General features: G+C 39.6%; 1 protein-coding gene across 3 annotated transcripts in view; it reads left to right on the forward strand.

Moving 5' to 3' along the window:
• The first annotated feature begins 1,585 nt into the window (after nucleotides 1-1,585).
• Nucleotides 1,586-27,870, forward strand: part of USP12 (ubiquitin specific peptidase 12) — a 92,939-nt gene continuing 66,654 nt past the window's right edge. For 2 of the 3 annotated variants that reach the window (XM_035003651.1, XM_035003653.1), the window contains exon 1: nucleotides 1,586-1,824. In XM_035003651.1, coding sequence (XP_034859542.1) covers nucleotides 1,777-1,824 — 48 coding nt within the window. In that variant the 5' untranslated portion in view covers nucleotides 1,586-1,776. Of the gene's footprint in view, nucleotides 1,825-16,067; nucleotides 19,883-27,870 lie in introns of those variants that run through there. The other variant, XM_035003654.1, reaches the window with a different exon arrangement.

Raw genomic sequence — 27,870 nt, forward strand, 5'->3', positions numbered from 1 at the left:
TTGGTGACACTGGTAGGCCCTGGGGGTCTAAGCAGAATAGAACATAGAAAGAATTCAGGTGGGTGATACTTCCAAGTCTTAGGCAGGGAGACAGGGAGGCAAGCACTCCGAGATCCTGAATGTGTGGTGGTGAAAAGCAGGGTCCTAGCCACTGGCTTGGGTATCAGGGCAAAGGGGGAGGGCCCCAGCTTCCATGGAGGTAGGTGCCTGGAGAACCAGGCCAGCTACTATGGGACTTGGCTATATTCTATTTGCAATTTTTTTCCCAAGCAAGCTTATAATGAAAATCACTATGGAAACAGCATTCATGTACCAGAAGTCTGTTTTGCACCTAAATTTTGTTTGCTTTGTTTGTGTTTCGAATGCTTTGAACCTATTGGGTAAGGCATATCTGATTTTGGAGCTTCATCTGAATTCAGGCCTTCAGCCACACTGAAATGGGGGAACCCAAAAAGCACCCTATCACTGCAGCTCACCAATTGGGAAGTATTACAAGCTTTCCAATATAATAAAATTATTCTAACTTGAACTACTTTCTCAAATAGGAAGAAATAAAGCTGAGCTTCCTGACATGAAGAACAGGATGCAACGATGTATTTTATAAAAGTAGAAAAGAGGAACTCTACCCCTAACTGACCCTGCTTAAGTATTTCTCACAGGACATTTTTTTCACTCAGGAGACTTCTTGTCTATGGTAACATCATCATCGGTGTTGGGTTGAGATCTTCCCTGTTTTGCAACTCAACTTTCAGAACAAATATATTTAGGTACTATATTTATAAACATATTCTATATTTATGGCCAGCAGGGAGGCGGGAAGGCTGCTTGGCCCCCTTTCCCCATTACTTATCTTTCTTCCTAATTCAAGGAGCTAAATATATAGTTTCATTTTTAATTACCTTTTGCTAAGTTATGGTGTTTTGACCCAGGTGATTCACCCACTATATGTCAAAGAGACAGACTACCTGACATTTTGTTAAATGCTTGGGATGTTGGATTGCCCGGTTATTTCAAACGTACAGAAGCAGGTTTCCTCCCACCCCACCCAGAATTATCCAGATCATCACGTCCGTTTTCTATTTGGGGAGTGGGGACCAGCTGTCCTCTCACCCTTAGTGGAGGCTGCGGGTCAGTCCTTTCCCGGACTTAACCCAGGTCGCCGTAGCCCGTGCAGCGAGAGGACGACCCCCCTCCTCCCGTTCCCCCGCTCCCCCCGACTGCACTCGCCGCCAGGGCTCAGCCGGCACTCGGGCTCTAGGACCGCGAGGGACGCGGGCGGGAGGCGGGGTCCGGCCGAGCGCGGGGTGGGGCCGCGCCGGAGTTTCCCTGCTCGCGCGCTCCGGGGCCGAAGAGTCGTGCGAGGAGGAGTGGGCGGGGCCGCGCGGCGGGTGGGCGGGGCGCGCCGCTGGGCCGCGCAGCTGCCGCGCAGGCCGGGCATTAGGGCCTCGGCAGAGCCCGCTCGCCAGCGCGCAGGGCGGGGTGTACAGGCGGGCGGCTTCGCGGGCAGGCGCGGGCCCCGAGGCAGCGGCTGCGCCCTGCGCCGGGGAGGAGCCGGGGGCGGGCGGGCGAGCGGCAGGCGGGGACTGGGGCCCGAGGCGGGGAGTGCCGGAGCGCCGGCGGCGAGGACGGCAGCGGCTGCAGAGCAGGCTCCGTGCGTGGGTCCGCGGCGGCTCGGGGTCCGCCCGCGGGCTGCGGTGCGAGCGGGCGGCCCGGCTCCTCTCCTCCCCCGCCCGCGGCTGCCGCTGCTGTGATTGGGTGGAAGATGGCGTTGGGCGGATGGAAATCCTAATGACAGTCTCCAAATTCGCCTCCATCTGTACCATGGTAGGTGCGGCGAGGGCGGCGGGGGCGGCCCCGGGACCCCCGCGGGCGGGCGCTGTCGGCTCGGCCCTTGTCCCCGCCCCTCGCCCGGGCGGCCCGCGGGGCCTAGCGCGGGGGCCCGCGGCCCGGGCGGGGGCGGTTGGACGGCGGCCGGCGGGGAGCGCGGGGGCTCAGCTCTCCCCGGGAAGCGGGGAGGCACCCGGCGAGCCGGGGCGGCGCAAGGGTGGCCGGCGCGGGGGCGACCGTGCCGGACGCGGCGGGGCGCGGGCACCGATCGTCAGCTCCCCCGGGCTCAACTGTCCGAGTCTTCCTGCGGCGCCGGGGCGGAGCGGCGAGGCGCACCCCGGGCTGTGGGCGCGCTGGCCGGCGCGCGGCCCCCGGCTGGGGTCGGAGGTGGAAGGACGCGGAGCAGCGCCTCTCCATTTCCGTCTGGCGGTGCGCGGAGCGGGGAGGTGGCCCTGAGCGGGGGTGGGGGGTCCGCCGGCAGGAAGGCAGGGTCTCATTCCTGCCGGGAGAGGACGGAAGTCAAGTGCAGATTTCCTCCGCGCGCCTCTGGCGAGGCCGAGGCCCCCACCCGGTGCTTAGGAGAAGGGGGTGTGTGTGAAGGTGGAAACTTTAAATAAGTGCTGTTTAAAAATTTCCCATTTTCTACTCTTCCTGAGCAACGAGCTCTCCGTTTTCCAACCATGTGTCCAGGTGGCAGTCTTGTCTTTACGAATCCACGCTAATCTTGAAAACAGCTTAAGCTTCCCCGTCGATTGTTTACTTTAATACATCAGACACATCTGTGTGTGGCTGGAAGTATTTCTGTGCAGGGACTGTGAGGGTTGTTGTTGGCGTTCCGTTGGGGCATTTAAATAGACCTTAAGGGAAAAGTGCTAATGCCTGTTGCAAAGTCCCGAATTAATTACAGCAAAACGTGGGTGCGTTTAAATCTTGGTGTTTTCGTGATTGGCCAGAAGGGCCACAGTTTTCCACAGGATGGGGCAAATTCGTTTCGTTAGCTCCTTATGAGCTTACATCTAGGGATCATAATTGTGAACCTTCGCAGAAGAAAAGTTATTCTTTGCAGTGTGGGCCTAGTGATTATGTTATTAAAGATTTCTGAAATCTTTCCTTCTGCTCTGTCTTACTGGCTCTTTTTGTGCACCCGATTGCATAAGGAGATCCCCGAGCAATCTTCGATTTAAGGGTAGTACATTTTATATACCTTTTTTTAAGGAGTGGTGAATCAGATTGGAAGGATGCTTTAGAGGCAGATTCTATACTGCACGCTGAGGAACAGTACAAAAAATGGCTGAAGTCAGGTGGGATTAAAATCTACAGTATTAAATCATGTTGAAGAGTGAATCACTGAAGAATCCATTTCCCCAAATGGATGTTTGTTCTTTCTCACAATTTACATTTTAGGAAATCATTGATATTAAAGGGACTTTATTAAAAACGATTCCCCAGGATCATTTGGATTAATTATTTTTAGATATGCCAGTTATTATCGTATTCTGTTTCAGAAGGAATGTGATAATTAATTCTTTGAGAGTGATAATCTTGCCAGATTGCTGAGCTATACAGATTATCTGGTCATAGTTCGTTGTCAAAGTCTATTGCTTCGGGAGTGATGTGTTACTCTTTACTCACCATTCATTCACTCAAGTATGTAAGGTACATACTTAGCCCTTCCTTGCTAAGGGAGAGAGACTAGATGTGTTACTCTTTACTCACCATTCATTCACTCAAGTATGTAAGGTACATACTTAGCCCTTCCTTGCAAGGGAGAGAGACTAGCCTCAGCCGCTGGGGGGAAACAGTAGTGATCAGGGCAGTCCCTGGTGTTTACAATCTAGTCCCTGGTGTTTACAATCTAGTTGAGGGACGCAAACAGTATTCAGGTAAACATATTAATAAATATATATGTTCTAATTAGGTTAGGAAAATAGGGAGAGATTTGCCAAGTCAAACGCTGAGTAAGGGATTCTGAGTAAGGGATTCTGATCTGAAGAATGTCAGGCTCCAAAGCTCTTTCTGGGGCTTTCACTCAAGTGCATTAATTGATTGCATGTGGTGTGTGTGTATTGTTGGTGAATATGGAAACATCAGTCCCTGGTCAAATAAGATTGTTCGAAAACTAGTGTTAGAATTGGGTGTGTCTCTAGTCATATTTGGGTAAATTCTGATGCACTCCCAAAATAATGCTGAATATCTCAAAGTAATCTGTAATCTTATTCTTTAAAGAAGACTGCGACTCATCTTAGAAAATTGACAGTCAAGAAAAGTAAAAGTATTTTACCTTTATGCCTTTGTAGATGCTATTTAGGTAGACTTTGAACACTCCCTCTTCACTTTGTGTCTGGTGAGTTTTTCCTGGTCTCTCAAGCTGGTAGCCTTACTTGGATAATCCTACTCCTGTCCATCCCCACCCTCCTCTGTCCCCCTCATAATTTCATGGAGTTTTTGTAATCTCAATAGCATTTATCATCCTTGCTGTGTTGTAAATTTTTCTCTCGTCTCCTCATTAGACTGGGAAGGCCTTAAGGGGAAGGACTGTTGTTTATTTCTGCAGTTTGGTGGATCACTAACTTCTGCAAACCAGAGAGCAGTTTCCCCGAGTCCCTCATTTCTCCTACCAGAGTCTGGGGGGAAGTGAGTTTGTTTAGCATGGATGAGGTTGGGGCTGTATGTGTGTGGAGTGGTAAAGGGGAGGCGTTGGATCTAAAGAGAATGATAGTACTACTCAGGGAGTCAACATCTGTGAAAATATTTATGATGAATTGGAATTTTATTTTAGAAATAGTAAAGTTTACCTGATTTTTTTCATTTGTCAACTTAAGGCATCTGGGCAAATTGGCAGTACCTTAATTGGATTAAGTAACTGTTAAAAACACATCTCTTCAGGTATGTCTTATTCTAGGTCACTCTTGTGCGAACATGTGAAAATCAGTTTTTCTTAAGTTAGTGTTATAGCCTGACCCAAATGAGTGATTCTTTTTAGATTGCAGTGAATAAATTTGCAAAGGTCCCTCTCGAAATGCCTCTTGTTATTTGTCCGTGAACTGATATATTTTCAGTGTCACATGGTGTTTGTTTTGCCACTCAAGTGGCTTCAGATTTCTCACAGTAGTTACCTAATATTAAATAGTGTACTTAATAATTATGAGATGGTGGGAAAAGTGGCCTGGTACATATTAAGAGGGGCCAAGGTTTGGAAATTGAGGTGCAAGCTGTAGAGCAGTTTTGGGTGGCCTAGGACTCGAAAGTTATAATATGGGTCATGGACTGTTACACGAAGGCAGGTCCGTAATCATTGTTACACCAACTGGGACCATTATGTCCCTTCCTGTTCGGGTTGCAGAAGTCCTGGTTGGGAAGAGATTGCTGAGGAGGGGGATTGGGTAAAGGAGAAGTAGGGAGGGTGGTAGGTCCTGGGGTGGCACTGGCCTGGCTGCTTGCCCACTCCCAGCCATAGCAGGGGGAGGTAGAGCCGTCGGACCGTGGTGAGGCCAAGGCCACAAGTCAGCTCTGCGTGGGTCTGACAGGTTTACTTCTTAAAAGCCTGTACCTAACACAGCACCCTACACACGGTAACCTTTAAACTACTTTTTGAAGGAAAGTCACAGGTGGAGCAGGCTATTTGTCTTTTCTTATTGTTTTGCGTCTCAATGGGGTCACTCAGTAAGAGTTAAGATGTGTGCAAGGTCAGTGCAATTTATTATCACTCCAGAGAGAAAGGAAAGGGAGGAAGAACCCTCAAAGCCTGTGCCCTGTTGATTGCCCCCCGGGGTGGCGATGGGTGTGTGTGCGCGCACGCGCTCAGGCTGCTCTCCTCTTATGCAGTCCGAATATTGTATTAAATAATAAAATGCTTTGTTCCTTCTCAGGGAATAGGGTGGGTGTATTTCTTTTATTAGTAAAATAACTAATTTTTATTAATATTTTATTAGTAAAATAGTACTTCTATGATAGGAACATTCAGAGTGAGTTGCCATTGTTTTACTAATTTTTGCTGTTTTTACCATAAATGTTAATTCTAGACAGGAAAATTTCAAAAAGAAGGGTTTTTCTAATCATGTAAATGGTTAAATACTGATAAGGAATGTTTGAGCATGTGTTTGAGGAGGCTTAGTGGAGAGAACATTTAGAACAAGTTATAAAAGTTTTATTTAAGCTTGCTAATCTGATTTTGGCTAAAGTACATTTTGGTTATTAAAAATTATACATTCTCATTATAGAAAATTTGGAAAATATTTTGTAAAAAGCATTTGAAAACTCTTAAGCAAAAGGAAAGAACTGCTTTACCTCCTAGAGCATATTTTGTCTTTTAAAAAAAAACTTAATTGAGCTTATACCCTAGATAAAATTTTCCATTTCAGTTTTCCCCATGAATGGTTGTCTTGCTAGTTTTAAAATTTGTACAATTGCATGATAAGCATGGAGAGTTTAATGTTTAAAATGATAATATGACAAGATAGTTAACACCGAGAGGTATAGTGATAGGCTACCAGGTTGTTGACAGGTTATTTATCGATCGTTAGAGGATAAAGTTATATAGTTAGGAGAAAAGGAATTTTGTAAAAGATGATGGGTTTAGTCTAATCTTAGGCACTTATTAGTTATCACAAAGGTAAGACCATTGGGATTTGAAACTTTTAATACGCTTAAAAAGTATAGTTTTAAACACCATATTCAGGTGTGTAGAATGTGTCTAAAGACTGGTTTTATTTTATATCATGTGGTTTTGCTTACCTTCTGCTTCTAGCTAATCTTTTTATAATAGATCTCAGAACAGGTTAATTATTTACCCTACCATGATCTATGTGGCCGGTTTTAGCCAGACTTGATCACAACATGTCTGTTGTCTTATTTGATTTCAGGCTTTTGACCAGGCCCCTGGAGATGGAAAACCTCCATTTTTGTTACTTGCAAGTTTCTTTCTTCCTGCCTTTGAGATAATTTTTATTCTAGTTCTTCTGAAACTTTTACTGTCTCAGGAAAGATAATTTAAGCACTTGTTCACTTAGTAGCATTAATTCCTTTCCAGAAACCTTCATTCTTCCAGATTTAGATGGTCTAATTTAGATAGTCTAACCTAAAATCTAATTTAGATTTTCTTTTAGTAACTTAATTCCAGAAACTTAATATTTAATATTTTATTATGTATCCTACGGCATGGTATATTAAAGAGAGCAGTTGAACCAGAAGATAAATTCTAGTTCACATTTTGACATTTAGATCTATATAGATGGGAAAATCTCTTAAAACTTTCTGAGTTCATTTTTCTCATCTGTGAGATAAAGGGATTAGATTGGACACTTTGATAAATATTTCTTGTATGTTTGTTTCCTTCCAGATCTAAAACTGATACTTTGATCCCTTCAGAGTTTATAAATTATTATTGATATCATCAGTATTTTGGAAGCTCTAATCAGGTTTTTTTTTTTTTTTTAAGATTTTATTTATTTATTTGAGACAGAGAGAATGAGAGACAGAGAGCATGAGAGGGAGGAGGGTCAGAGGGAGAAGCAGACTCCCTGCCGAGCAGGGAGCCTGATGCGGGACTCAATCCCGGGACTCCAGGATCATGACCTGAGCCGAAGGCAGTCGCTTAACCAACTGAGCCACCCAGGCGCCCCTAATCAGGTTTTATGTATTAATTTTTTTCTTCTGACTTTTTGACCACCTTCACCCCCTGCACCTCTGCAACCACCGATCTGTTCTCTGTATCTGTGAGTTTGGTGGGGTTTTTTGTTTGTTTGTTTTTAAGATTCCACATATTAGAGATCATCTGGTATTTGTCTTTCTCTGATTTACTTCACTTAGCATAATGCCCTCTAGGTCCATCCATGGTGTTGCATATGGCAAGATTTCATTCTTTTTTTCTGGCTGAGTAATATTCCATGGTTGTGTATATACCATAATTTCTTTTATCCAGTCATCTGTCAGTAGACACTTAGGTTGCTTCTATGTCTTGGCTATTGTAAATAATGCTGCAGTGAACACAAGGGTGCAGATACCTCTTTGAGTTAGTGTTTTCATTCTCTTCAGATAAATACCCAGAAGTGGAATTGCAGGATCATGGTTGTTCTATTTTTATTTTTTTTGAGGAACTTCCATACTATTTGCCATAGTGGTTGTACCAATTTACATTCCCACCAACAGTGCATAAAGGTTCCCTCTTCTTCATATCCTCACCAATACTTATTTCTTGTCTTTTTGATAATACATTCTAACAGGTACGAGGCCGTACCTCATTGTGGTTTTGATTTGCGTTTCTTTGAGGATTAATGATGAGTATCTTTTCATATACCTGTTGGCTATCTGTGTGTCTTTGGAAAAATGTTTATTCAGATCTTCCCATTTAAAAAATCAGATTTTTTTTTTTTTTTTTTTTTTTTTTTTTTTTACTATTGAGCTGTATGAGTGAGTTCTTTATATATCTTGGATATTAGTCCCTTACCAGATATGTGATTTGTAAATATTTCTCCCATTTAGTAGGTTGCGTCCAGTCATGTTTTAGATAATATAAGGAGCATGGATTTAGATATAGTTAAATATGAATTATGCCTAGTTCCCCAGTTTTGTTCATGGAAAATTGCAGTCCAAATTAATATCTATTTCTAACTTTAAAAGCATTTAGTGGAGGTTAGTGAAATTGCCATTTTATTCATTAACAGGCTATTCTATGTAACTATTTACTCATGTTTCAACATTTTTTCTTTTCCAGTACCATTAAAATGAATTTGAATTGGTGCCATTTCTTCAGAGTCTACATTTGTTTCCTTAGGTGTGAGTGTAACCTTGGACAAATTAATTGTGCCATGGTTTCCTTATCTGTAAAATGGGGATAAAATGATAGCTGGTTCATAGTAATCACTCTGTAATGGTGGTGGTGGCTCTTTCATACCCCTCTAAAGTGATTTGCTCCCTCAGTGTGGAAAGGACTCTTTGGCGCTACTGATTAATGTTAGCTCAACAAATATTAGTAAGCAAAACTGAAATTTGTTTTATGAAATGCAATTACTGCAGTTCATTTTCATCACAAGAAACAGCTCATTAGTACTATATGCCTCTGAAAGCACAGATTTATTTTGAAGTGGATTAGATTATGATACTATAAACTAAGAATGAAGATGATCTTTCTCTGTTTTAAATAGTTTGTAGAAAGATTTTATTCTTTTTACCTGGGAATAAAAATGTCCTAATTTGTGACATTCTCGAACGTGTTTGAGAAGTTTAGATAAGTTGGGAATACTACTTTTAGAAGAAAAATCTTGCCTTATTTTTTATACTAGAAAAAAAGCAACCCAACTTTTTGTTTGTTTGAGCTGTGTGTATCAAAGTCAACTTCAGGCCTTATTTTCTTTTGTGTTTTCCTATTGTTCCTGCCCCTGTCCTTTCTTGGAATAACATCTCTTGTTGGCCTGCCATGCAGTTACCCAGTCTGCTTTCATATCTTGTCGAAAACCTGTTCTCTCCTTGTCTCATGGGCTGGAAGAGGATTAAATATCTGTAAAGTGCTTTAAGGTGTTGTAAGAAAAGGGTAAATGATAGATGTTATGAAGTTATGTATGGGTTGCTGGATTGAAAACTCGCAACCAGAGACAAAGTGTTCTTGAAAATACCTAAAACTAGAGTTTGATCATTTAAAATCTTATGCTTAGAATTTGTGTTAGAAGGAGGTGAGGGACACAGTTTATAGACATAATTTGTTTTGGAAAAAAAACTATTAAGTCTTTGTTTTCACGAAAGTACTCAGTCAAGAAGAATTTTGTGATAGTGTCAAGTACAAGATATTTAATAGGAAACAATTGAGTGAGGTGCTCTAGCTTTTCATAGTCCTCTGTGTTCAATGTCTTATGCTTTTCTGTTGCTTCTTTGTAAGAAAGACCATTAACTTTTTCTAAAAATTGTGTAGTGTCTGCAGTGTACAAGCTTGCCTAGACTCCCCATCTGTAGTAATCCACATGTCGAAGGCTGCATGCCAGTAAAAATTTATTTCCAACTTAGAAGAAGTGGATGTTTATTTCCGTGATAGCTGACAGATGTTCTTATTGAAATGCTTCATAGGTGCAGGAATCATCCATGCATTTTCTACTTGTGAATACTGGTTTAAATCACAGTATCTTTTAACTGAGTTATCGACTGTTGCCTTTGATTATTTTGGTGTTTTAGTGACCTAATAAGTCTTCTGCCTGATAGTAAGTGTTTTTCATGGGGAGGATGGGGAGGATTTTTTATAAGCCAATAGTGACACGCTTTGTTTGTTTTTTTTTGTTTTTGTTTTTTTGGTAGAGACTGCCTTTTCTTCAGTAAGTACTTTTAGGAAGTATTAATGGAGAATTACATTATATTAGGGTTTATGTGGGTACTGAGAATACAAAGATGACAATGATAGGCCCTGGTCTTTACAGAGCTTCCCATTTAGTGTGTTCTGAATGGGTTCGAGTTGTGCTGAGAAAGTAATCCTGGTGGCCTCTGGGCAGCCAGGAGGCATGTGGATTGACCAGATCCCTTGACTAGTCTCATCCAGGTGAGAACATTCCTATCTGTATATTTTTGTGGGCTCAACAGTTACTACTGCTTATGTATGTCGTGATGAGAAAAAGGTTGAGAAAGAGGGTAGACATATAGAACAAATGAGTGCAAGGAGATGGTTTTTTTTTTATAAGTAATGATACATGAGAAAGAGAAAGTGGTTCTCTCTAAGAGAAAAGAGGAGATTTGAACTTTGTGAAATGAAGTCATTTATTGTATAGACAAGAAGGGGTGGGATTCCAGATGGGAGCAAAGGTCATGGGTTAATGTGCTACTTTTAAAATCTGTAGCTGGTTTGGCATGGAAGAATCCTGGGAGAATTTAGGCTGGAGAGGAGGAAGGGACAGATCTGAAGAAGTATCAAGAGAGTTTACCAACCATTGACTTTAATTAAAATATCATTAAAATATGTATTTAACCTGAGAAAATGTAAGTTCAGAGGAAAGTTGTAGGGATAATGAAACAATGGAATTGATAAAAATATGTCAGTAATTTTATTACATTGATTGTTAAAAGTTACTGGTATTATTATTATTTTTTTAAAGATGACAGTAACAAGATGGGGTAGAATAGAAGGCTATTCCGTGGGTGGTTAAAACCTGATAAAGGTTTGATCCCCTGAAAAACCCCAGTATTAGAAATTTTAAAGTTATATAGGCATGTTAAAAATGAAGGGTAGATAAATACACACACAAGAAATGAATTTTCTTGTGTCCAGACCAGCAGGAAATTAAACTATCACTCAAAGTCTGAGGGCAGGAAACTAGAAAAAGCAAGATGCAGAATTTAAAAAAAAAAAAACAACAGAAAGCCAAAATAAAGTGGAAAAGCCCTATTTCATTAATTACAATAAACTTAAATGAGTTAAATTTATCTGTATTATAGTAAAGGGACTATCAAATTGGATTAAAACCAAAATATTGCTAAATAAGAAACCTGCCTAAAACAAAAAGACAACATATATAACCATACAATCCTATTATCATACCTAAGAAAACCAATTATATAGATTGAGATATTTCAAAGTTACTTAGTCCTTTTTCTCTTAGCTTCATACTTCCTCATAACTGTTGTCTTGGAGATCCATTTAGGGCTAGGAAAGCTCAAGTAATATTAACCCCGTTTTCACAGATTGGAGAAATAGGCTTCAGGTCATCCCCACATTCACTAGGGATGACGTCTGAATTTCTTGACTCCCAAATCCATAATGGTATCTACAAGCCAATATGTTGAAACTTTCATGGTTGGAACAAAATTGTTTTTCCTTCCTTTTTAAAGAAGAATTTGGGAATTTTTGTCCCTAACTTCCAAGCTTTCTGTGTGTGTGTGTGTGTGTGTGTGCGCGCGCACGTGCGCACGCGCGTGTCTAGCTTTGAGTCCCACTTCATTACCTATTGGTACTTGGATTTCAGCTATGAAATGGCATAGTCATTCCCATTAGATCGCATAAGGGGATGCATGCGAAGTGAGATGATTCATGTAGACATCCTTTGTGCTATAAAATAGAACCCAAAATCATTATATGACCATTATTACTAGGACTCCTTGTCCTCCTAAGGAGAGGATGGAAGGCACATTAAGGTGCCATAGTCCGGGAGTTACAACAGGGCTCACAAGTTCGCTTTCACAAAGTGTAGTCGTGTCAAAATTTGAAAATGAATATTTTGAGGATCCTGATCTTAGGATGCTCAGGTGATTGATGAAGCAAAGTTTTAGGTTCTTCTTTTTTTTTTTAAGATCTTTTTAGTGATTCATAAATTTATGGTTAATAGGGGTTTGGTTGCTTTTTTTTTTTTTCCTGATAAGCTGTCTGTCGGTTTAGCTCTCCTATTAACATACAAGTTATTTGCTGAATTATTTGTGCTGTGAGGGAGCAGTTAACTTCTGATGTCAGCAAACTTTCTGTAATTCCCTTCTAGTAACATTTTTTTAAAGGTCTAAAATTATGGAGAATAAATTTTGTTAATTTCTTCAGTACTGGTCCACCTGGGTTTTTCAGGGATCCTTGACAAGAGAAATTTTGTAATTCTTTCAAGTTAGGATCTGATAAAAAGCCCATCTCAGCACAAATAAACTAAGCAGTGAAGGGGCAAGGAGAGAGTAAAATAAAAGCCTTCTGTTCTTTGGAATGGTAAATATGTTTGTAATATGAGATTCTGTAGACAAAAACATTTATTCTGATTTGTATGTGATTATGTCAGGCATTATAACTGAAGAAGTTACTATCTTTTTTCCTAGAATGTTGTTCCACAGTTTTGTTTTTGTTTTTATTTAGTTTTTTGCTGATGTCGGACAGATTCCCTGGTGTTTAATTTGTTTCATGAAGGTACTCATGCAGGATGATTACGGTGGTACCTTGGGGGTAGCAGTTGGTACTTTGAAGTTTGCATGAGGGTGCTTGCTTCGGCAGCACATATACTAAAAATTGAAGTTTGCATGAGGAAAATGTGTTTTGAAAGAGTAGGGAAGAAGGGTGTTCTTGTTTCTGCAAAACAGGATATAATATTTAGAAGGTTTCCAACTTAGAGCTTTGAATGATGAAGCTTTGGTTCATCTAGGAACAGGTGAGGAATAGAAATGGGGTGTTTCATCATTCATTATTTGATGGACTTAGGGTGATATTCTCAGACTGATGGTTGCCAGGGTTATTTCTTTAAAGGTGAATGAAAGTTGGAACAATTTTGAAATGTTAGAGGCTCAAAACTAGATATAATTGATTAAAAATAAAACCAGAAATACTGTGCTTTGATTCTTCTAGGCAAATTTATTATTCTTGTTGTTAGTATTTGCATATGTTTCTTTAAAAGACCGTTCACTCTTTTTTTTTTTTTTACTAGTTTCTTTAGTTTACTAGTTAGTTTTGTTTGTTTTACCACATTTTTTTTTTTTTTTTTTAATTTGAGGAGGTTTACATATCTCTCACAGGGAACCCAGTTCAGTGAAGACCTGACATGTTCCCATGCCCGGTAAAGCAGATGCCTGGACTTTGACTGTCAGTTTTACAAAGAGAAAGTTGAAGGAAGTAATCTTAACTTCTGATTGATTTTTTTCTCCCCCTGTGAAAATCAAGCCTTAGCCTAGTAACCCCACTTGCGAATTGGCAATATTGTCATCTTGTTTGAAGATGCGCTAGATTGCCCTTTTAAACTAACAAGTAAAATCTGTCACTTGTTTGTTCTGTCTGTAATTTTATTGTTTTTGTTCCTTAAAGACTACATGGCCGTCTTTGCTGAGGTCACTGGTTCTCCCAGCACTCCGTGGTCCTGCTGTGCCAGCCTACTTGTTTTAATTCTCTCCTGTCTCTCCCTTCCTTCTGGAGCTAGACCATTTCAGCCCTGACAGCCTGGCTTTGTTGTGATGTTCTTGCCATTTTCTGTTAGTGATGACTTAGATCGTCTTAGCAGACTTTGGAAAGTTGAATGTGACTTCAGTAATTTTCAGCTTTCCCAGAGAACTTAGATATAGATTTCTTGGTGAGAATTTTTTGCATCCATGTTCATCAGAAATATTGGTCTGTAATTCTCCTTTTTGGTCGGGTATTTGTCTGGTTTTGGGATCAAGGTAATACTGGTCTCATAGAATGAGTTTGGAAATTTTCCTTCTGTTTTTATTTTTTTGAAACAGCTTCCGAAGAATAGGTATTAATTCTTCTTTAAATGTTTGGTAGAATTCCCCTGGGAAGCCCTCTGGTCCTGGACTCCTTTGTTAGGAGATTTTTGATGACTGCTTCAATTTCTTTGCTGATTATGGATCTGTTCAGGTTTTCTATTTCTTCCTGTTTCAGTTTCGGTAGTTTGTTTCTAGAAATGCATCCATTTCTTCCAGAGTGCCTAATTTGTTGACATATAGTTCATAATATGTTCTTATAATTGTTTGTATTTCTTTGGTGTTGGTTGTGATCTTTCTTCTTTGATTTGTGATTTTGTATATTTGGGTCCTTTCTCTTTTTGATAAGTCGGCTAGGGGTTTATCAATCTTACTAATTCTTTCAAAGAACCAGCTCCTAGTTTTGTTGGTCTGATTTACTGTTCTTTTGATATCTGCTTCAATGATTTTTGTTCTAATCTTTATTATTTCTTTTCTGCTGGATTTAGGCTTTATTTGCTGTTCTTTCTCTGTCTGCTCTAGGTGTAAGGTTAGGTTGTGTATTTGAGATTTTCTTGTTTCTTGAGAAAGGCTTGTATTGCTGTATACTAGATTTAGATTTCTAACATTTATTGAGTGGCTACTTTCTGGTGATGTTGCTAGGTAAACTCACAATTTGAGATCTTATAAATGTGAAAAAACAGTTTGGACTTAGGTAAATTTATAGATGATAAATCTAGAATGAATTATTCAAGAAAGGATATTTGGGTATGTTTTTCGTTGACATCAAAGTTAACAAGGCTCTCTTTAAATGTTACTTGGTACTGTAACAGGGAGAAGGCTGGACTGAATAGGTGTGGCACAGTTGAGAAGTGAAATGTAATGATGGAACTTTTGTAAAACCTCCAGAATTATACGCCTGGTAGACATGGAGTGGTTGGTAAATGTTGCCTTATTTTCCTTCTGTCATTTTTACAAACGAAATATATTTAATACTGACTCTGAAATATGACGATGAGGTCAGTTTTAGAAATGGAGTTGTAAATATGCCTTTGTAGATTAGTAACTAATGAATTCTTTTGAACTGTCAAAATAAGGAATTTAAAAGGGAAGTAAATCACGGGGCGCCTGGGTGGCTCAGTCGTTAAGCGTCTGCCTTCGGCTCAGGTCATGATCCCAGGGTCCTGGGATCGAGCCCTACATCGGGCTCCCTGCTTAGCGGGAAGCCTGCTTCTCCCTCTCCTGCTCCCCTGCTTGTGTTCCCTCTCTCGCTGTGTCTCTCTCTGTCAAATAAATAAATAAAATCTTTAAAAAAAAAAAAAAGGGAAGTAAATCACTCAGGTTTAATTTAACAGTGTGTGTTGTTAAAGAACATGACATCTGATTACTTTGGAAACAGTAGTTTTTTTTAATTCTGCATTTCTAATAAGTTAAGAAAATTAAACCATTTACTATTTTAAAAAGTACGAAGCTGTGTGAAGTAAAAAAAAATTCATCTTCTGCAAAGAGGAGAGGCAGTCTTTCCCAAGAGTTAACTGCTTGTGAGAGTCTGTGTGTTTGTGTAGTTAGACGTTTCTTATGCACGTACAAACATGATGTGTGTGTGTCACCTTTCCACCCCCAACAAAATCTGCAGATTTATTTGCATCTTGCTCTTTTTACTTCATGTATAATGGCTATTTTTCTTTGTCATTTGGTTGCTTCCTTCTAGGTCAAAACTGCTCATTTTATTCTCCGTTATTTTCAGTGTTTCTCATATTAGACCTTATACCGTACTATTGCACATTTTCATTTTCTTAAACCCCAATTGTATCAGTTTCTTAGAGCTGCCCAAACAAAACTCCAAAAGCTCTATGGCTTAAAAATCACAAAAGTGTATTGTCTCCCAGTTCTGGAGGCCAGAAGTCCAAAATCAAGGAGTCAGCAGAATCCTCTCTGCCTTTCTTGAAGCTTCTGGTGTTTGCTGGCAGTCTTTGGCGTGTAGACGTAGCCTGCCTTCATCTTTTCTTTATTTTTTTTAAGATTTTATTTATTTATTTGAAAGAGAGAGAGCACAAGCAGAGGGAGAGGGAGAAGCATGCTCCCCGTGGAGCAGGGAGCCTGATGCGGGGCTTGATCCCAGGACCCTGGGATCATGACCTGCACCGAAGGCAGATGCTTAACCGACTGAGCCACCCAGGCGTCCCCGCCGCTGCCTTCATCTTTACTTGGCGTTTTCCATGTTTCTATCTCTTCCATCGCTGTCCCTCTGCACATGTTTATCTCTGTGTCCACGTTTCCCCTACATAAAGACACCAGGCATTGGATTAGGGCCCACTCTAGTGACCTCTAATTTGATGACTTTCTAAAGACCCTGTATCCAAATAAGGTTGCTTTCTGAGGTCCTGGGGGTTAGGACTTCAGATGCCTTTATTGGGGGGTCCCATTCATCCCATAACAGCAGTGGAGCAGTCCGGCCCATTTCTGCAGTCAGAATCTGTGAATGGTCATGAAGTCAGGCTGTGTCCTAGACACTCGGGATGCAAAGCTCTTTACCTCTTTACCAGTCTTTGTTCTCAAAGGACTTGAAGTCTAGTTGGGAAGACCAGACTCACCATGGCAAGGTAAGCAGTGATACAGACTTCAGATTTGTTGCTTAAATGGAAGACAAGCTGGCCTTTAGTTCGAACAAAGCCTGGACCAGCTGGAGGCTTTTGGGAATGTTGGAGAGGGGAGCTTGCTGGGATTCGAAAGGTAACAGGAAGGACAATGGGGGTGGAGAAGGGGCTTTGGAGAGGAGGCAAGAATGTATGAATGAATGAAAAACAGCTAACAAATAAGGGTTTAGTGATTAAAATGACATAAGTAGCTTAATGCTTCAGTAATTTTGTCCTCAGATTTGTTAAGTGGATTCCGTTGTATTGGTTTAGGCAAAAACCTCCTGTGAAGGTTGTCTGGTAGTTTAAAAAAAGCCATGTGTATGTGGTTAATAATCACACGTGTAGCCTACAGGACTCATTTTTACTACAGTGAGTTAATGCAGTGGGTAAAGGAAAGTGGGAGACATCATAAATAGGACATTCACTCCTTTCCTCGCCAAAGTAGTGACAGAGAAAGAAAAGTCTAAAAACCTTTGGTCCTTTTCAGCTATGGCACTATTCCTCTTTTTTTTAGCTTATTATATGTAAAACTTAAGCAAAAAAGGGATCAGAGGAAGTGGTTTCATAGAAAATTTATCTTAAAAAGTCAACAAAACCTGGTTACTGTGGGTCAGTCGTTAGTAAAAATAACTTATGCAGAATATATTTTCATGGCAGATACTTGCTATGGAGAAGCCTCACCAAGATCATTTTCATTTTAGACCACTGTATTATTACTTTATTTTTTCTGAACAGCAACTGTAAAATCTGTGAAATGGGCCAGTAGATAGTAGTGTTCTGTTTCACAAATGAGAAAATGGACGAATAGCTTACTTCAGACTACAGTTATATGATCGGTGATTCGGGATTAGGAATCTGCCTGGGATCTCTCCAAATTCCATCTAGTGCTTTTGCCATTGGACTGTACTGCTAGTAATGTAAGTGTGGAATTCCCCCGTCCCCCAGTACAACCACAGTATCATTTACTGCCCCCCCCATTTCACAATTTCTTAATACTTCAATCCAGTTATTATTGAAATTGCCTGATTATCTCAAATGGTTTTACATAGCTGGGTCCGTACATTGCATTTGGATGTTCTGTCTCTTAAGTATGGATCTCTTACTCCTTTTATAAATAACAGCTTATCTATTGAAGAAATTCGATTGTCGCATAGCTTTTCTCATATTCTGCATTTTGCTGACTATATCCTTTTAGTGGTATCCCTCCATCCTGTGTATTTCTGGAAACTGGTAGATCTGGAGGCTTGATCCAGAATCCTTGTTTTTTGTTGTTGTTTTGGTTGTTTTTTTCTACCCCCCCCCCCCCAGCAAGGGTGGAATGAGTGAGTAGGTGGGTGGTGGTGAGACGAATATATCATAACTGATGTGTACTTGTGGTTCCATCACATCGGGGGGTACACGTGTCTTCTCTTTTTGTGCTGGTGAAGTTGACGGTGGGTTCAGGTGTTGTCAGCATGATTCCTATTATGCAGCTCCCCAGCAGCTTTTCACCTAATGATTTTAGCAACTGTTGGTAATAATGGCCTAGGTCCAGCATTTCATTAGAGGTTAAGAATAGAGTTTTAAATGCTTTTATCGGTTTTCGTATTTGAAGAAAGTATTATAGAAAACATTTAGAGAGAATGTAGATTTATTCTTCATATCATGTTTAAAGCTACGTAGATGTAAATTTCTTACATATGCTGAATATTTTCATAATTGCACTCTCAAAGTAATAGGCTAAGTTTTAAAATAAAGTTTAACTTTTTTCATACCTAAATATGATTTTGTGATATTACAAGTGGATAAGTACCTGGGATCCTAATAAAATTCTTGCATCTGAACTATAATAAGCCTTGACTGAGATTGTACACTCGTGCTAGACAAAGTAGTTTTTCTTTTCTTTTCCCCTTTTTAGTATGTACTTGTTATAATAACTTGTTATTAAAGCAACTTCAAATTTTTAATCATATGATTGAGAATACTAGATTAACCAGATACAGTCACTTTTAGGCTGTTAGAGTGCATTGATTTCTGTTTGTAATGTTTAAAGTGGACCAGAAATTTGTGTGTACGTAACAGATTACCACCAACTTAGTGGCTGAAAACAACATAAACTTCTTATCCTATCGTTCTGGAGGTCAGAAGTTTGAAATGGGTCTCACTGGGCTAAAATCAAGATGTCAGTAGAGCTCTGGTCCCTTCCGGAGGCTCTAGAGGTGAGACTCTTTCCTTGCCTTTTCCTGCTTCTGGAGGCCACTCTCGTTCCTGGGCTGCTGGCTCCTCCGTTTTACAAAGCCAGAGAGGGTGGGTCAGTCTTTTTCACATCACATCATCCTGACCCTGACTCTCCTGCCAACCTCTTGCACTAACAAGGACCTTGGGATTGCATTGGGCCCATTTGTGAAATGCACGATAATCTCCCGTCTCAAAGTCAGTTGATTAGTAACCTTAATTTCTCCCCCCCCATTGTGTAACCTAACATATTCTCGGGTCCTGAGGATTAATGATACGGACATTTGTCGTTTGGGAGGGCGGTAGTGCTATTATTTTTCTGTGAGCACAGTGTGTATGCATCTTTAACTTCAAAAAAATAAAGCCAGCATTATATTTAATGTGGGAATTCATTCCTGATATGCTTGTAATCAAGTTTGGGCTGTGGTGAAGTATTAGAAAGAAGTTTGAGTGGATTAGTAAACATAGGCCTTTTGCACTAAGTGGGTGTTAAGAGGTCATTAGCTATTGCAACAGTAGGAGTGGAAATGTGAATTTTTACTTCAAGAACTGTTGGCACATCACCAATCTTAGCAGGAGAAATGTAAAGATGCAACAGGGCATTTAAAGTGCTCCATTCAGTGGGTTTTGTATATTGTCAGAGTTGTACAACTCGGACCAGCGTCGGTTTACAACATTTCTGTCACCTCTACTATAGAGTGAATGTTGTGTCTCCCCAGAATTCATCTGTTGAAAATGGTGGGTATTTAGGAGGGCACTTGTGATGATGAGCACTGGGCATTGTATGTAAGTGATGAGTCATTGAATTCTCCTCCTGAAGCCAATCTTACACTGTATGTTAAGTAAGTATAATTTAAATAAAAGTTTGGAAAAAAAATGGTGGCGGTGATATATTCGAAGGTGGGGCCTTTGGGAGGTGATTAATTCATGAGGGTGGAGCCCTCACAAATGGGCTTACTGTCCTTAGAAAAGACACCCCAGAGTGCACTGCTCCTCTGCTATGTGAGTGAGCAGTGTGCCATTTGGAAGAGGGCTCTCACCAGAACTCAGCTGTGCTGCCATCATCTGGGATTTCAGCCTCAGAACTGTGAGAAGTAAGTACGTGCTGCTTAAGTCACCCAGTCTGTGGTGACTGGTTACAGCAGCCTGAGCAGACTAAGGCACCTACCTTAAATTTTATAAATTTTTTCCCCTGACTTGTGTCTTTTTTTTCTCTCCTGTATTCCCCCTTCACTGCTTTCTTTTGCATAGTGAATGTTTTCTAATGTAGCATATTTTCATTATTGATGTTATACTCTGTGTGCATATATATATATTTTTAGTGGTTGCTCTAGATTTTACCATATGCATTTTAAATGATCCAAATCAATTTCAAATTTATTCTGACTTAATTCCAGTGAAATAGAGGAATTACTCCTGTGTGCGCCTGTTTTCTTTCTCCCCTTTTTGTGGCATTGTTTTTGTACGGATTTCATCTGTTAATGTTATAAACTCATCAATACATGATTATAATTAATACTTTACCATTTCTGTTTCCTAAGCCCATTGCCCGTTATTGATACATATATGTATATTACAGTATATTACATTTATATATATTATAGTCCCAACACTACTTTATGTACATATTATCTTATGTAATTGCTTTTTAAGTCAGTTAAGAGAGGAAAGGAGGAAAACAATGTGTTTATAGTGGTCTTTGTAGTGAAACAGTTACCATTACAGTCTTCTTTTTTTTTTTTTTGGTTCATGTGCGCTTGAATTCCTGTCTGAGGTCACTTGCTTTCAGCCTGAACAACCTCCTTTAGTATTTCTTGTTAAGTGTGGTTGCTGGAAAAAATTGTCAAGTTTTCTTCTTTCTCTCTTTTTCTTTTCTTTTTTTTTTTCTTCTGGTTTAAGAAAGTCTATTTCAGGAGCGCCTGGGTGGCTCAGATGGTTAAGTGTCTGCCTTCGGCTCCCTGGGATCGAGTCCCGCATCGGGCTCCCTGCTAGGCGGGAAGCCTGCTTCTCCCTCTGCCGCTGCCTCTCTCTATCTCTCTCTCTGACTCTCATGAATAAAACAAACAAACAAACAAACAAACAAAAAAGAAAGTCTATTTCACAGTTGGTTTGAAAGCTTTGCCAGATTTAGTATTCTTGGTTGATAGTTTTTTTTCTTTGAGCACTTTGAATATGTTAGCCCACTGCCTTCTCCTTGCCATTGTTTCTGCTGAGAAGTCAGCTGTCAATCCTATTGGTGGTCCAGTGTAAGTGACAACTCCTTTTTCTGTTGCTGCTTTCAAGATTTTCTCCTTGTCTTTGACTCTCAGTGTCTCTGGGTCTCTTTGTGTTTATGACCTATATATTCTTAAATTCTGATTTATGTTAAATGCCTCTGCCTTTCAGTTGAAAGTATTGCTTTTTTTATTTTGGCATTTCAGTTATACTATATCAACTTTGTAACTCAGAATGATTAGATTAATTCACAATTGTTTTGTCTCAGCTGAGAATCTATTATTGTTAAATATTGCAGACATTCTCACAGAAGGCATTTATAAGAAAATTCGATGCAAACTAAAACAGAATGATAATATGAATTCTTTTCATGAGTTGTATGTTGTTGTGCCTGTAGGTTAGTTTCACTGTATTCTGCAAATAAATTTGTTCCATGCCAGCTCTTTTAAAAAGGCAGTGGATGTGAGGGTGTCTAGATGCATAGAATTTATAAGATGGGGTATTAGTTGCATAGGTCTTTGTAACAATTTCCAGAGACAGTGCTTAGAACAAGGAAAAGGTATTGTCTTATAGCTTTGAGGGCCAGAAGTTGGATCAGGGTGTCAGCAGGGTTATGCCCCCTCTGAAGGTACTAGAGAAGCATCTGTTACAGGTTTCTCTCCTAGCTTCTGACAACTTCAGATGTTCCTCAGTTTATAGAAGGCTCTCTTCTCAGTCTCTCTTCAGATTGTTTTCCCTCTGCGTGTGTCTATGTCTACTTTTCTCCTTTTTGGAAGGACATCAGTGATATTGGATTAGGGCTTACCTTAATGGCCTCATTTTAACTTTATTACTTCTGCAAAGACCCTATTTCTAAATTAGATCACAGCCTGTGCTACTGGGAGGTCAGACTTTAATGACTTTTGGGGGAACACAGTTCTGCCCATAACAGATGGGTTAAAGGGGTGTTGCCATCTGAAGTCCTTTCAGAAACAAGATAGGGACTTAAGGAACTGTACTTTTTGAAGGGGAGTAGCAATTACTTTGTTTAGGTATCTTTTAAACTAACTAGTTTAAGTACCTCTAACTTCACTTACAAGCCAGCATTGGAGCTCTGCAGCTCTGATTTCACATTAATCTCATAATGGCTGACATCTTCTGGAAGTGGTTAACCAACTGCTTGATTCCCCCCCCCTTTTTGTAACTGCTCAACCCCCTACTTTCCACCCCCTGAATCTTTCACAGCTATGCAATATTTTCATTAATTACATGGATACTTAATAAGAAATTTTATTGTTTTACTGATAATAAAAAGAATATATGTGATGAACAGGAATGTGTAAAGAAAAAACTAAAAGTACCTATAGCCCATTAATTAATTACTAGTAATTGATAACGTGTTTTTGTATGTTCTGGTCTTTTCCATACATAGCAAATATGATTTTTAAAACAAATTTGTATGATTACATAGCCTTTTAACTGGGCTGTGGGTAATTGGATTAATTATTAATGCTAGTGCTCTTAAATCAGGCATTTTTAAATTTATTGCTATCTTCTCCTCTTCTGTTACCTTTTGGAGCCCAAGATAGACTTACTTTTATTGTTTCTCATCTTCTCTACTGCCAACAGAAATTTGGTTTTTATAGAGTTTTGGAGTTAAAAGGGACCTTAGGACAACTAGCCCTTTATGGCGACAGGTACTGCAGGGGAGCTAAATCTGGGATCATGATATTCACTGTGATGAGCAGATTCTAAATGAACTCCTTCAACATAGTAATTTGATGGAAGCTATGTGGGAGCTAGTTTACATTATTATTAATTTGCCCTTCCTTCTGAAAAGCTACCAAACCGGAATAACAAACACTGGGGAGAAAATGGTTATGCAGGAAGTCTTCAGCTAACAGATTGGTTTCCAAAGATTCTTTTTTGATGTCAGTTGATTGGAGCTCATTATTCATTTTCTTGATTCAGTTCCTTAGCCAAACAGGGTGTGTTTTAGCACCGATTACTACCACAGTTCACAACGTTGTGGCGTAGAGTTCATTCACATGGGCCGCTGTTGCCACATGGAGAAAAAAGTGTGGCTCAGAATTTCATGTCTTTTGCTGCCTGTCATTCTTCAAGAAGGAAACTCATGGGATATAGTTGTATAGTTGTATAGTTATCTGAGGAGAACCTGACAATTGGGGAGGAAGGGAAGTAGGTGGAAGGAGTGGGATCTCTGCATTTGACACAGACTTGTGTTCAGTTTTCCCCTCTCCCATTTTAGTTACAGCCCTGGGCACATGACCTTAAACTCTTTGAGTTCATCTAGAAAAATGGGCAAAAATAAAACGTGTAACCGTTAGTTACCTTACTTCAAGCTTGACATTATTCTAAGACCTCTACACATATTAACTCATTTAATCCGCACAACAACTCTGAGGTTGGTACTCTTGTTGTCTTTTATGGATAAGAAAACGGAGGCACAAAATAGCTTAAGGAATTTCCCCAGTGTCATACAGTAATTAAGCTGGTGGAGCTGGGAATCCTGTCCTTGAAGTCTGGATCCAGAGTCTTTGTAATGACCATACTTAACTGCTTGTCCCAAAACACTGCTTTCAGGGTTGTTGGGAGGAGTAAATAAGATCGCATATGTCAGGTGGCCAGTTCAGTAAGTGTTCGTTCCCTTCAACTCTTTAGGTATGTGCTAGGAACCCTGCATTTTCCTGGCAGCCTCTGCTTATAATCACAAATTATGAGTTCCCTGTATTAGCAAAAGCAAGTTGTAATAATGTAGTACCTCTCTTGACTTGTCTACACATTTACCTTCTTATGGCAGGTGAAAATCCCCAGTCACAGTTGAGGGCAGTTTCAGGGTGAGTGGAAAGGGGAAGGGAAAACACTGGGGAAAGTCTGATCAGCACAGTGGCAGTGTGACTTGATGTCGGGGCTAATCAGTGACTGGGAACCCTTGACACAGCAGAGCACCTCTCCCCCCTGGGGATTGAGAGCCTTTTCTTTGTAGTCTTAGATTTATCTCTTCCTTATATAGGCTCTAAAGAAAAAAATTAACCTTTAGATAAAAAATTATAGACCTTTTTGATGAAGGGATTGAATTCTAAGGAATGATTAAGTAGGCAGACCCTGATGGATCATCTAAAAATAATGACATACTTCTACCTGACAGCTCCCATTTTCTCACCCAAGAAAAATAATGGCCATTTTCCAATGTTGTCTAGTATTTAGACCATATTCTAGTCACCCCAGTTGTTTTAAAAATGTCTTCTGTGGTCTTTTGTGGGTTTTTCTGAACAACAGTCCAATCAAGGTTCACGCTCTGCCTTTGTCTCTGTAGTCTTTTTAAATCTAGAATAGTCCCTTAAGTTCTTTTTTTTTCTCACTGACCCTGACTTTTCCAACAGACAGGACAAATTGTCTCATTTAATGACCCTGTCTGAATTTGTCTGAACATTTCTTTGTGGTATCTCTTAATTTGTTCTTCTATCTCTTGTATTTTTTATAAAGTTGAAATTAGGCCACAAGGCTTGATTAGACTGAGGTTAAACATTCTTTGACAAGGATACTTCATGAGTAACGTTACGTACCTCATATTGCAGCATCTAATGTGGAACATGATGGTAGTTGTGTCTGTAAGTGTGATGTTGAATTTGATACTATGATTAAAGTAGAGACCATCAGCTCTCTCCATTGTAAGTGAAATATTTCACTTTGCAGTTACCAAGTAATCTGAGGTATTTGGCACTTTGCTGATATCCTCTTCCCCTATGCACGCACTGATGATGAGGGCAGTTCCAAACATTTCTTTGGGTTTTGCAAAATGGTATTTTTCTGTCATTCCTTCCATGCTTATTAGCAGGCATTCCTCTGTAAAGAATTTTCTTTCGTTATCTGGAGTTGAAGTATACCTCTTCCTATAAAGGCAGAGTAAATGTTTAAGTCTTCAATGATCAGTTTTTAGAATAAGGAATCAGTATGTCATTCCCCACCAGTGGTACGAATGAGTTTTCCAGTTTCTCGTTTTTTTACTGGCTTTTGAGTATCATGATGGATTTTTGAATGTTTTATAGTCAGTTACAGTTGGTTTAATATTTATAGTTATTCTTTCTGATGCTTAAATTATTCTGGATTTTGCCAGTGAGAGCCCCTCACTGGCTGCTGCATGACTTGTTGATATATAGAAGTTGCAAGAGTGGTACAGGGAATTCCCAAATAGCCTTTACTCAGATTCACTGATTGTTTACGTTTTGCTAAATTTGCTTGGCACGCATAAACACATGATTTTATCTGAACCATTTAAGGATAAATTGGAGAATTGTGTCACTTTACTCTTAAGTTCTTCAGCATGCATTTCCCAAGAACAAGGATGTTCTCTTTCATAAACGCAGTATAATTTAGAAAATTAATAATGTTACCTAATCTGTAGTGCATTTTTAAATCTAGCCAGTTGTCCCAGTAACATTCAGTATCAAATTAAAGATTATCATAGTGTATTTACTTAGCTTTTTTTTTTTTTTTTTTAAGTGTCCTTTAATAACTGTTCCTCAGGGAGCCTGGGTGGCTCAGTCGTTAAGAGCGTCTGCCTTCGGCTCAGGTCATGATCCCAGTGTCCTGGGATCGAGCCCTGCATCGGGCTCCCTGCTCGGCTGGAAGCCTGCTTCTCCCTCTCCCACTCCCCCTGCTTGTGTTCCCTCTCTCGCTGACTCTCTTTCTCTGTCAAATAAATAAATAAAATCTTTAAAAAAAAAATAACTGTTCCTCAGCCTTTTTTGGTCTTTGTTGCCCTTGACACTTTTGCGGCGTATCAGCCAAATAGTTTGTATACTGTTCCTTACTTTGGGTTTGGTGATAATTCTTTATGATTATATTTTTAAGAGGAATACCACAGAAGTGATGTGTCCTATTCAGGGGGCCTATGATCTTGATTTTGTTCGAATATTGGTGATGGTAGCTTTGATCATTTGGTTGTGGTTTCCCTTTCATCGTCAAATTACTGTATTTACTTTGTAATTAATTTGGGGGGAGATACTTTTGATACAAAATATATATACTGCTTCTCATCACATTTCACTGGCTAGTTTTAGGACTGTCATTTTTTCTGTCGGTATGATTTGGTATTCTCCTGCCACAAAGAGGCTCCCTTCCTTCTATGTATTTATTTGTGTGTTTATTTAAGCAGTCTGGGCTTTTATTTTGTTCAATACATTATGATCTACTGTTACTAATTTTGATGTGTAAATTGCCCCCGACCTGGCCAGTGGACATTAAGCTGGCTCTTCTTTCCCTTTGTCATATTTTTATCATTCTTTGAACACTTATTAACTTCCTGGCATAAAGTATTCTAGGTTCCTCTCGTACTTTCCTTTTCCTGGCCCTGCAAACAGTTTTTTCTGTAAAGTGTCTTGGTTCCTTTTAGTGGAGAATGGTATTTAGAAACCAAGACGTGGATTCTAGGTGTGCTCATTGCTATGGTGTGTCATGGTTTTGAGGTTCTTTTCTTTTAGTGGACCTGTAGCAAGGAAAATTTTTTCAAATTAGTTCACATTGATATTTTCAAATCAAATTTAACATTAGAGTGCTTTTTTTTTTGAATTTTAATTTCTGCAATTTTAATTGGAATAGCTACAGAAGACTTTAGAGAAATTCATTAGTAATCTAGTTTTTCAGTATGTTATTTTGGCTATATAGTCACTGTCAATGGGTGGAAATAATTGTGAAGCCTGCTGATCTCATTAGAACAGATGGATGTTTTGCAATTAAAAAAATTTTTAATTTCATGTTATGAGCTTTTAAAATGAAACCTATTATATCTAGATATTGTTCTTTTTATACATGAAGAAAAAGTAGCATTGATCAAATTTCCAGTCTTTTAAGGATTCAAAGTGCTAACTTCAATTTTGTTATTTATAAAATTAGGATAATATCTAAAAGGGTTGTTATGAAGATAAAATAGATAATGTATATAAAGGACCTAGGATAGTCTTTGGCCTTTCATAGATACTTAATAAATGGTATCTATTATTATTATTATACTGTTTTTGTCTTGAATATTGCCTATAGGGACATAGTAAGCACTACAAATTACTCTAAAAACTACTCATTTGATTAAATTCCTTGTTGATGTAGATCTAAGATTTTGTATTCTAAAACTTTTGACTTTCTGTGTTTTCATAGCTATACCGATTTGTTTAACATATAAGCCTAAGCCTCAGTGAATTTTCAGACTACATATACCCTGGTAACCAACACCAATATTAAGAAACATTATCAGCACTTCTGAAGTCACCCTCATGTCCTCTTCCAGTGACTACCTACCATTCTCTTTCTCCAGGGACAGTGCATGACTTTTTCTCTCTTACACGCTACCCAAAACATAAAGAATATATTAAACTGTTTTTGAGATTAGAATTGTATTGGATGAGAAACTTTATATTTTCTTTTCAAAATTAAAAAAAAATTTTTTTTTAGATTTTATTTGAGAGAGAGAGCACGTGAGAGAGAGAGAGAGAGAGAATGAGTGGTGGGGGGCAAGGGGCAGAGGGAGAGGGAGAAGCAGGCTCCCTGCAGGGAGCCTGATGTGGGGCTTAATCCCAGAACCCCTGGATTATGACCTGAGCCAAAGTCAGACGCTTAGCCAACTGAGCCATGCGGGTGCTCCTCTTTTCAAATTTTTATTTAAATTCTAGTTAATATACAGTACAATATTGGTTTCAGGAGTAGAATTCAGTGGTTCGTCACTTACATAGAATACCCAGTGCTCATCATAACAAGTGTCCTCCTTAATACCCATCACCCATCTAGCCCATCCCCCACCCAGAACCCTCCCATCAACCCTCAGTTTGTTCTCTATCATTAAAAGTCTCTTATGGTTGGTTTCCCTCTCTCTCCT

The sequence above is a fragment of the Mirounga leonina genome, unplaced genomic scaffold (assembly GCF_011800145.1).
Source record: "Mirounga leonina isolate KUSES-001 unplaced genomic scaffold, KU_Mleo_1.0 Mir_127, whole genome shotgun sequence".
Taxonomy (NCBI): Eukaryota; Metazoa; Chordata; class Mammalia; order Carnivora; family Phocidae; genus Mirounga; species Mirounga leonina.